General features: G+C 33.8%; 1 protein-coding gene across 2 annotated transcripts in view; it reads right to left on the bottom strand.

Annotated features, from left to right (window-relative positions):
• NMI (N-myc and STAT interactor) overlaps positions 1-12,007 on the bottom strand; it is a 32,038-nt gene that overhangs the window by 16,001 nt on the left and 4,030 nt on the right. The window contains exons 2-4 of one of the 2 annotated variants that reach the window (XM_031960691.1): positions 3,927-3,980; positions 2,292-2,425; positions 1,750-1,842 (exon numbers count right to left, since the gene is read on the bottom strand). In XM_031960691.1, the coding sequence (XP_031816551.1) occupies positions 1,750-1,842; positions 2,292-2,417 (219 nt within the window). In that variant the 5' untranslated portion in view covers positions 2,418-2,425; positions 3,927-3,980. The remainder of the gene's footprint in view (positions 1-1,749; positions 1,843-2,291; positions 2,426-3,926; positions 3,981-12,007) is intronic. The other variant, XM_031960692.1, reaches the window with a different exon arrangement.

The raw sequence follows: 12,007 nt of genomic DNA, 5'->3' as shown, positions 1-12,007 counted from the left end.
AAGAAGCACAGTAAGTGAGGCATTGTGGAACAGAAGAGTGATAGATTAGGAATCTGATAATATGAGTTCTGTTTTTGGCTTGGCAATTTAACTATCCACGTGACCAAGAGCAAGTTGCTTAATTTGTATAGTGCTCAAATGGTTCTCTATATAATGAAATGACATTTAAGGTCCCTATAAGCCTGGAATTAATGAATGAGCAAAAAAATGAATGAATAACATAGAAATTTCTGAAGCTTCAGAATGATAGAAAAATAAGTCTCACTACAAGTCAGAGAAGCTGGGTCTTGGAATTCCATGATTTGTAAATAATTATTTCTTGGATCCTGAGCATATTATGTAATCTCTCATCTTTAAAATAAGGCAACTGAATTCAGTTCCTATGCAGCTTTAAATAACTATAAGATCCCCTTTTCCAGAAAATAGTTTCCACAATGATAATAACACTGTAAAGAAAAACAACTTTGAAAGATTTAAGAATTTTCATCAGTTAAATGGCCAACCATAATTTCAGAAGACTAATGAGGAAGCATGATACCTACCTCCTGACATGGAGGTGACAGGCATTTAGATATGGACAATGTGACAGTGTGTTTTGCTTATATGTGCATACTTGTTATAAGGCATTTGCTTTTCTTTTTTTCTTCCCCTATTACGGAATCTGAGTATTACAAAACACAATGGAGTTGTTTAAAAAAAATGAAAGGAAAAAAGAAAGATTATTGAAACTTCTTCTTTTTAGTGAAACAAATGAGATTAAGTCTCTTGCTCAGGATTACACAGCTAAGAAGTATTAAGTTTCTGAGGCGGTATTTGAATTCAGGTCCTCCTGAATTCAGGGCTCATTCTCTAGCCACTATACCATCCAGCTGCCCAAAAACTTCTTTTAAAGAAGAAAAATCAGAAATAAACAGAACAAAGTTAAAGTTATATGTTGAGCAAGACAGCTTTGAAAGTTACATATTGAATTTATTTAAAAAGAAAAGCAACCTATAATTAGAGTCACAGTTCCATAGCCAATCCTCTACTTCTGTTCTAATTTGTACTTAAGACTATATTTTATTGATTATTTTTAAAGTTCTTAATTATAAAAAGAGGAGGGAAGGAAGGAAAGGAAGGAAAGAAGGGAGGAAGGAAGTAATGGAAGAAGGGAGAAAGGGAGGAATGAAGGAAGACAAGGAGGGAAGGAAGAAAGAAGTGAGGGAAAGAAGAAAAAAGGGAGAAAGGAAGGAGAGGAGATCCTTCTTTGAATGGCTTGACCAAAACAGCTGTTTAAATACATTCACAAGAGTACCTCAAATATTAAACTTGTCTTGCTGTAATAGTCAATATTCTCCAATATATAGGAAACCAAAATTAAATAGTTCTGATTATTAAGCTAATGTTTCAAGTAAAGATTTTTTTCCTTATTAATAGAGAATCCATTGAGAAAATGTAAATACTAAAGATTAAAATTGTATCTATGTTTCAATCTAGTTAAATATGTGCTCACTGCTTTTTATAGAACTAAATTTAAGCTACATTTTATAAATGAATGAACTCACTGCATGAACTTACTTTAAAAAGTCATTTATCATGAAATTCCAGTATTTCATCAAAATGATTTAGCATATATTGAAATGAAACTTAAAACAATAATTGGTGTGTTTTAAGATGGGGTCTTTGTATAATAAACATAAAATAATTTTCTTTTTTTTAAGAAAGTATTGACAAAAAAAAAGTACATAAAACATTAAAATACAAAGTTACCAGATAAGATGATGAAGATTGTAGCAACTCTGTTTCAAGCTTTTCATTCTCCATTGCTAGATCAACATTTGTTTTTATCATTTCATTAATTGCCTGAAAATTGGTAGAAAGAACAAATACAATCAATTTTTCACATTAAGCAAAATGCTTATCATCATAGAGTTTCTAGCATGGTTCTAACCTGGAGAATTTGCTATTAGAAATTCTCTTCCTTTGGGTCTTGCATAGCACTTAGTGTTTCTAATGGATTAATCATGCTCTATTTTGCATTACCTATTTTTAAGCTCCATAAGGCAAGGAATACCAATGTTCTCTACTTATTAAATCTGCTTACTAAATTTTGGTTGAATCTTATTAAACTGATGTATGTTTAAAAACTAAAGATAACATTTTGAAAGTGTTTGTTTGTTTTTTTTTTAACATGACCATGTATTATAAATTATCACATTTCTGAAAGGATAAATTATTAGAAAATAGATGCAAAATTGGACCTAAAGCCAAACCACTTAACTTATATAAGTTTTCTAAATTAATACTTTTACCATTTCTATGTCATTTTGGCGGTCTTCTATTAGTTGTTTCAATTCTTCTTCTATTTTCTTGTTATTTTTATCTTCAAGAAACACCTCAAGAAGCAGCTGTAAATCATCTTCCTGACTTGCTGTCATGTTTTCCTCTAGAAAATAATCATCCTTTGAATATTCACAGTTATTCAACCTTTTAATGAAAGCTAAATATAGTTTTAAGAATATAATGCTTCTTTCCTAAATCTTCTATTTCCCTGCATTTTTCCTTATCAAACATGCATTTCCTTCTATATCCCAGACAAAACAAAGTAAATTTCTCAAGTTATTTGCAGGATTAAAATAACAATTAAATCCCAATGTTCTATTCTCTACTTAATGTAATGAAATTATAGCAGCAAAGAAAAGAATACATATGACAGTTAGCATTCCTACAATGGAACAATTTTCATAATCACTGAATTCTTTAGCACAAGTGACAAATTGCTATTTGATGGGTGTCCTAGAGTGAAATCATTTGAGATCCCAGTCTCAACATCTATTTATAAGATGGAGAAAAGAAATAGCTACCCTCTCTATTGCATAGGATTAAGAAGGTCCAAATGAGAGGAGTGCAGAGTACTATCCAAATGTAAGACATTATAGTCTTATAGTATTATCTTCACAGTTTGAGATTTAAGTAGGAATTTTTCCTTTGTTTTTTTTTTTTTTTAGGAAACTTCTGTTCAGTCTTCTCTTTTGTGTTCAAGAATATTGTGTCCAATATTTTCTTAAATATGTGAATAAATAAGACTTTTCTGCTCACTATTTGTATTTTCTCCTGAAGATCTGAACTGACTCTTGTCTTCCTATTCCCAGCACTTAAAGTACAGTGCCTAGCCAACAATAGATCCTTGACAAATGCTTATTTAATACAACTGAATACTATATTAGCTTTCCTGATCAAAGAAAATAATAAAGGAACGAAAGTTTTGGGTTTTGATTTTTGGGTTTTGGGTTTTTTTTGGTCACAGAGGCATATTTAGTAACCAGGCCAAACAGTAAACTCTCTGGAGACTTTGACTAATTTTCTCAATTTTCTCCTGTGGAAAGGAGTGGAACAATACAAATGAAACTGAAGTTTAGAAAAATTAGTCACTTCTTTTAATGACTAAATGCACAGATAGTATCACAAATAGTCAAAGGGACTACTAATATTTTTTCATAGCCTATATTTTGCTAATTCAATTAAATTCAATTTTCAAAAATCATTTACACTTTTTGGATTTGTTTTTGGAACATTTCCTGGACTTAGCACAACATCTGGCACATAATAAATTTTTGTTCATTGACTAAGTATCTACTGTATGTCAGATAATGTACAAGGAATTAAATCAAATTGGGGTGAGGGGGTGGGAGAGGGAATAGGAATAGAATTTTAGATTTGAAATCAGGAAAACAAATTCAAATCTTAACTACTATCTTTGTGACCCTATACAATTAACTAAACCACTTAACATCAGTTTCTTCTTCTTAAAATGAAGATATTACCATCTATCTCAGAAAATTGTTATGAAGATTAAACGAGAAATATATGTAAAGCTCTTAGCAAACCTTAAAATGCTGTAGAAATGCTACCTGTCAGAGCTACTATTAAATACAAATATATAATACCTCATTTTAGGGTGGCAGAGAATACTGACAATTGTAGGGATCAGGATTGGCTTCCTATAGAAAACAATGATATTGAAAAAAACAAGGGATGTTAAGAGACTTCTGTGAGAAAGATAGTAATAATAATAATAATAATTGCATTTCTAGAACACTATTTGCCAGGAACTGTGCTATGTGTTTTGCAATTATTAGTTCATTTTATATGAGTCTGAAGTCAGGATGTAGGGTAAGGAAAAAAGTAAACAATCACAACAAAGAAGAATCACAATATAAAAAGCTGTTATGGTGACAGAGATGCTCAAAACACAAACAAGAAGAAAATAATGAGTCCTAAATACAGACAAGTAAAGCCTCAAAACAAAACTTGGGCAAAAATTAAACTAGAATTCCTAGAAAAGAAGAAGCAAGAAGTAAAGAGAGGATTCTGGGAAGATGTGGAAGTAAATTGGTAAATGTCAAGCTCTCCAGATTTCCCCACAAATAGAACACATTTGCATCTCAGGGTGAACATAGACTGGTGAAAAATCAAGAAAACTTGAGGCAGAACAGTGGTCCAACTAGAGAAGATCTACAAGAAGAACCTAGGGCCCTGTGAAGTGCAAACACTTTCAGGCTAGCTCCATAGAAACACCAAGTGGGGAGCCCTAGAGCTAGAGGAGTGTGGCTGGAGCCTCAGCAGGAACCACAGAAACTTTCACTTGCTAGACTAATTGTGGAGTCTGGTTCTGAGTCCAGGAAGATTGAGGGAACCTTGTGTAATTAGGAATGCCAGGCCCAGCTGTGCTGTAGGAACATGGCTCTGGGTTGAAAGGGAACCACCAGGTGAGTGCAGAAGCGATGGGGCAAGGAGGCTGCTGGTTTGGGGCACTTGCTTGGTTTGGGATTCCTAGTCGGAGGGGATACTGAAGTGAAGCCAGAGGCACCATTCCTCCCCCACCCCAGGATTACAGGTGCTTACACAAATACCTCTTATTTTTTTTTTTTTATTATTTAATAGCCTTTTATTTACAGGATATATACATGGGTAACTTTACAGCATTAACAATTGCCAAACCTCTTGTTCCAATTTTTCACCTCTTACCCCCCCACCCCCTCCCCTAGATGGCAGGATGACCAGTAGATGTTAAATATATTAAAATATAAATTAGATACACAATAAGTATACATGACCAAAACGTTATTTTGCTGTACAAAAAGAATCAGACTCTGAAATATTGTACAATTAGCTTGTGAAGGAAATCAAAAATGCAGGTGTGCATAAATATAGGGATTGGGAATTCAATGTAATGGTTTTTAGTCATCTCCCAGAGTTCTTTTTCTGGGCATAGCTAGTTCAGTTCATTACTGCTCCATTAGAAATGATTTGGTTGATCTCGTTGCTGAGGATGGCCTGGTCCATCAGAACTGGTCATCATATAGTATTGTTGTTGAAGTATATAATGATCTCCTGGTCCTGCTCATTTCACTCAGCATCAGGTTCGTGTAAGTCTCTCCAGGCCTTTCTGAAATTATCCTGTTGGTCATTTCTTACAGAACAGTAATATTCCATAATATTCATATACCACAATTTATTCAGCCATTCTCCAACTGATGGACATCCATTCAGTTTCCAGTTTTTAGCCACTACAAAAAGGGCTGCCACAAACATTCGTGCACATACAGGTCCCTTTCCCTTCTTTATAATCTCTTTGGGATGTAATCCCAGTAGTAACACTGCTGGATCAAAGGATATGCACAGTTTGATAACTTTCTGAGCATAGTTCCAAACTACTCTCCAAAATGGTTGGATTCGTTCACAACTCCACCAGCAATGCATCAATGTGCCAGTTTTCCCGCATCCCCTCCAACAATCATCATTATTTTTTCCTGTCATCTTAGCCAATCTGACAAAATACCTCTTATTTTAAAAAAAGACCTAGCAAAGAAGAAAGAACCCTACCACAGAAACATACTATGGGAAAAAGGAAGACCAAGGTTCATTTTCAGAGGAGGACAATGAAATTAAAAAAAAAAAAGCTTCTACTTCAAAGAATAATAGAGATGGCTTCCTGTCCAGAGAGAATTTATAGAACTTTAAAAAGAATTTTAAAATCAAATGAGAGACATTGAGGAAAAAATAAAAAATAAAAATAAAAACCATCCAAGAAAAATAAAAAGATAATTTAAAAAATTAACCAATTAGAAAAGGAGATAGAGTCTCAAAGATGAAAATAACACTTTAAAAATTAGAATTGGCTGATGGGCATGGCTCTTTTCAACATTGAGAAGATTCACATAAGTTTCAATTTTCTTGTGATGGAAGAGCCATATGCCACCCAGAGTGAGGACTGTGGGGACTGAGTGTAGATCATAGCATAGTATTTTCACTTTTTTTGTTGTTACTTGCTTGCACTTTATTTTCTTTTTCATTTTTTCCCTTTATGGTCTGATTTTTCTTGTGCAGCATAATAATTGTGGAAATATACATACAAAAATTGCACATGTTTAACATATATTGGATTACTCACTTGTGGGGCCAAGGAAGAGAGGAAAAACTGGGAACACAAACTTTTGCAAATATGAATTTTGAAAAGTATCCATGAATATGTTTTGAAAATAAAAAGCTTTAAAAAAATAAAATGGAAAACCAAAAAACAAAAAATTTTACAAAAAAAGAAAATTAGAATTGGGCAAGGGGAAGTTAGTGAAACTATGAGAAACCAAGAAATAGATTAGAAAACCAAGAAAATAGATTAGAAAAAAAATGAAAAAGTAGAACAAAATTATAATACATCTTATAAGAAAAATAACAGATCGGGAGAACAGATCAAGAAAAGAAAATATAAGAATAACTGGACTGCCTGAAAATTGTGACCCCCCCAAAAAAGGACCATAACATAATAACGCAAGAAATAATCTAAGAAAATTGTTCTGGAATGATAGACCATAAAAGGAAAGCAGAAATAGAAAAAATCTACCCATTATCACCTCAATGAGATCCTTTGTAGAAAATACATAGGAACATTATTGCCAAATCAAAACCCCCAGAACAAAGAGAAAATTTTGCAAGAAACAAATAATAATAATAATAATAATAATTCAAATATGCTGAAGCTGCAATTAGAATTGTTCAGGACTTATTAGCTGCCACAATAAAAAACTGCAGGTTCTGGAATCATATCATATCAAAAAAAAAAAAAAAAAAAAATCCTAGGCCTGAGGCCAAAAATATCATATCCAGTAAAATTATCTATAATATTGAATGAGAGAAAAATGGACATTCAATGAACTTGCAGATTTTCAGACTTTTCTATCAACCAAACTTGAACTTAATAGAAATGTAACATATAAGAACCAATATCAAAGATCAATTTCAAGGAACTCAGTGTGGATAAATTGTTTTGTTTTGTTTTTTCCCCCTGAGAAGTTTATAGCATATGTTTATGCTACCAACAATAGGGTAGCTCAAAAGAAAGATTGGGGCAGAGTTAAAGTAAAAATAGTAGGGACAGCTAGTTGGTGCAGTGGATAGAGCACCAACCCTGAAGTCAGGAGGACCTGAGTTCAAATTTGACCTCAGACACTTAACATTTTCTAGATGTGTGACAGTGGGCAAGTCGTATAACCCCAACTGTCTCAGAAAAAAAAAAAAAGTAAAAATAGTAATTATGCCATACAAAATGAGGTGCAAAGAAAGATGAGTCACAGGTTTTTTAGAGGGGGAAGGGGAGCTCATAGTTCTAAAAACCTACTCACATCAGGAATGGTTAAATAGGCAACACTACATATAATGAAGGATATTCTAAAATCTATAAAGGAAGTAAGAGGGAAGGGAAGCAAAAGGTGAGGGAAGTGAGAGATCCATAGGTGGGGAGTGGTTAAGTAATAGCAAGGAAAGTTAGGACCAGAATTAAAGCAAAGGGTCATCAGGGATATGAAAGATATTTGTGTGTCTATGTGTAGGGGTATGTGTGTATGTATGTATGTGTATGTATATATCTACATATGTATACATAAACATATCCTTTCCAAACTATAGTCTGCTTGGGAGTGGTAGGAGGGATAAAAAGGGGAGGGGGGAGGGGAAATAAAATTTAAAAAGGTGTGCAATAGTGAACAAAACAATAATTTACTAGGAAGTTAAGAAAAGATGGATCCTCATTAATATAGATTCAAAACATATAACAACAAATAGCAGTTCAATAAAGTTACTAATATAAAAACTTTCTTGAACTGGTATTTGTTGTTATATATTTTGAATTGTCCCTAATGTTCTGCTGGGCATGTGATAATATTCTCTAGCCTAGATATCACATTTCAAGATAAATTAAAAGAAAATTGTCCAGATTTCTTAGAACCAAAGACCAAAGTGAAAAGAGAAAGAATTTCTGGGGGGAAAAAACAAATGAAACCTCCCAACAACATTGTATCCAAAATCCAGGGCTTCCAGATAAAAATAAAAATACAACAAATATCCAGAAAGAAAGAATTCAAGTATTAATAAATCACAAGTAATATTACACACAGTTTGGCAGCCATTATCATAAAGTGTTGGCGAATTTGGAAGAAACATATGAACCTTAATCATCATCAAGTATTACAGTGAAAATCTAATTAAACAAAGTTTGGGAGTGATTCTATTATTTTTTGATTATCGTAAGAAAGCTATGAAAATAAGAGTAAACTAATACAATGGGGATGGGGGAAAGAAAAAGTAAGTCAGGAGAAATTTTTTTCACATAAGTGTATGCAAGTAAACATCTATACCATCAAGGAGGAGGTGTCTATGGGGAATTGATGACATTTGAACCTTACGCTCATCTAAACTGGTCAAAAAGGGAAGAATACATACATACATACACACACAGAGAGGCATAGAGAAATAAAAGGAAGAAGGGAGAATTAGAGGGAAAGAATACTGAACAATAGTCCTAAGCAAAGTAAACTTCATAAAAACACCCAAATATTTATAACTTTTTGATCTGGTAAAGACTGGGAATCTGAGGGGGTACCCATAAATTGAGAAATAACTGAAAAAAATTATGAGTATGAAATAATGAAGGGAATAGTTTAAAAGAAACCTAGGGAAACTTAAATAAGCTTATGCTAAGTGAAGTGAACAAAATCAGGAGAACATTATACAATAACAGTAATGAAAGGGGAACCTGATCTCTCTCTGACTTTGGAGGGAATCCTTAAGAAATTCCTTGAACCCTTGGAGAAGCTCTCCCCTGAGAAAGACCTCCCTAGAGAATCAAGGAGTTTCATTCTGTTATCCTGGAGGAGACCCACCACACCTCCCCTCCCCCCAACTGATAACACACATTACTGATTATACCCTTTATTGAATTGGAGATTAGTCTAGGAGTACTCATTCAATTGGAAAATTTCTATTCAATTCACTAAGATCTGGGTCTGATTTCAACTCAAACTACCCCCCTCACCCCCCCTGCCCCACCCAAAGTTTCAAATTATAGAAAGGGGCAATTTAGGGCACTTCTTTGCAGAGGAATTATGCAGGAATCACGCATGGCCAAGGGACCTCTCCTTGGCAGAGCTGCCTGCGAGGACCCTCTGCCTGCTGAGAAGACATTCTTTTTTCAGCGTTAACCCTGCTTTATCTCTCTCACCTATTTCCCTAACAGGACTATATCCCTCTTTACCTCTCTATTAAGGGAAGGAGTATATTCCAGGAATGGAGAAATGTTCACAAAAACACAGAGACTCACCAGAAGATGGAGTGTCCTACAGGGGGAATGGCAAAAATGGGCTACTTTTGCTAGATTGTAATGTATAAAAGGGAAAACAAAGAACAATGTCAATCATCCAATTAAAATGCATTTATAAGCACTTACTAATAGTACTTTGTCAAGCAGGTGGGATACAAAGAAAGGCAAAAACAATCCCTGTCCTCAAAAAACATATTCTATTGGCACAAATAAAATATAAATAGGTTTCTGCAAAATACACATAGAGTACCCATAAGGTAACATTGGGGAGAAGCCTAAAAAGGTAGGCTAGTAACCGATTGGAAAAAGCTTTAAAAACAAAAACAAAATAAAACAATAACAACAAAAGAGTTAGCATCTTAGATCAGAAGCAAAAGAGGACCACTAGAATTTCTTAAGAAAAGAAGTAGAATGATATTATTGGACATTGGGGGTATCCATTTGGCAATTATGTTCAGAGGATAAATTGGAGAAAGGTTAGATTAAATAAGGAAAGGCCGATTAGGAGTTTACAGCAATAATCCAGTTAAGAGGTGATAAGGGCCGGAATTAAGCTGGTGGCCTTATGGACTTGGTCCATAAGCAAAGACTTGGTCAGATGCTAGATATATTGTGGATATATATTGCAAGATATAAACTTCAGCAACTATTTGTACAAGAAAGATAGAGAAGAATTTAAAATAATTCCAACTGTGATTTTCTAACATAAAGAGAAGTTGGAAAGGATGGAGGTTTGGTGGGGGAGAGGGGACAAAGCATTTGAATTAAAGTAGCCATAGGACACTTCATCTGGCTCAACTAAGATTTTATATGGATTCTCATAATCTCAAGGTCATTAAGAAAAAAAAAAGAAAAAGGTACGGATAACCTCAAGAATGACTTTATGGAAACTCAAACTAAGTATGGGCTGGGTTTTTTTGTTTGTTTGCTTGTGAACTCAAAATGAGTCAACAATGTATATAAAAGTCAAATTAATTCAGTTCAAGTATTTGTAAAGCATGTGCATAGCACTATAGAAACAAAAATAAGATGAAAAGCAAGTAGACTCTTAAAGAGCTTCCATTCTACAGGAAGTTAAGGAAATGTTAGGCTGCATTTTTTTTTATTAAAGCTTTTTATTTTCAAAACTTATGCATGGATAATTTTTCATCATTAACCATGCAAAACCTTGTGTTCCAATTCCACCCCCCCTCCTTCTCCTCACTCCCTCCCCTAGATGGCAAATAATCCAATATATGTTAAATATGGTAATATATATATATGTTAAATACAATATATGCATACATATTTATACAATTATCTTGCTGCACCAGAAAAATCAGATCAAAATGAGAAAAAATAAAATGCAAGCAAACAACAAAAAGAGTGAAAATGCTACGTTATGATCTACATTCAGTTCCTCTCTCTGGGTGTAGATGGCTTTCTTCATCATAAGATCATTAGAACTGGCCTGAATCATCTCATTGTTGAAAAGAGCCATGTCTATCAGAATTGATCATTGTATAATCTTGTTGTTGCCATGTACAATGATCTCCTGGTTATGCTCCTTTCATTTAGTATCAGTTCATGTAAGTCTCCCCAGGCCTCTCTGAATCATCCTGCTGATTGTTTTTTATAGAACAATAATATTCCATAACATTCACATACCATAATTTATTCAGTCATTCTTCAACTGGTGGGCATCCACTCAGTTTCCAGTTTCTTGCCACAACAAAAAGGGCTACCACAAACAATTTTGAACATGTGGGTTGTATCAGTTCAGTTTCACCAATAGTTTCAATTTCTTCATCTGAAAATTGTCTGTTCATATCTTTTGACCATTTATCAATTGGAGAATGGCTTGAACTATTATAAATTTGAGTCACTTCTCTATATATTTTAGAAATGAGGCCTTTATCGGATCCTTTGGATATAAAAATGTTTTCCTGGTGTATTGCTTCCCTTCTAATCTTGTCTGAATTAGTTTTGTTTGTACAAAACCTTTTTAATTTAATATTTTATCAAAATCATCTATTTTGTGTTCAATAATGAACTCTAGTTCTTCTTTGGCCACAAATTCCTTCCTTTTCCACAGATCTGAGAGGTAAACTGCATTTCCACAAATCTGAGAGGCTACATTTTTTTAGAAAGCATAATGTACAGAACTGAAGGAGAAGAGAAAGATGAAAAGCCTGTTACTCTGTGCTGGTCAGGCAATATCTGGATTACTGTGTTCAGTTGTGGGCACTACACATTTTAGAAAGGCCTTAATAAACTGGAGAACATTCAGAGACAAGTGCCATGGATGCTTTGGAGACTAAAGTTTGTCCTTAAAGAGCTTCAGTCTCTTTATCTATAAAACAAAGAGATTAGACCCAATGAGTCTTTGGACCA

Source organism: Sarcophilus harrisii, chromosome 3, assembly GCF_902635505.1.
Source record: "Sarcophilus harrisii chromosome 3, mSarHar1.11, whole genome shotgun sequence".
NCBI classification, from domain to species: domain Eukaryota; kingdom Metazoa; phylum Chordata; class Mammalia; order Dasyuromorphia; family Dasyuridae; genus Sarcophilus; species Sarcophilus harrisii.
This window is presented reverse-complemented; position numbering and strand designations above follow the sequence as displayed.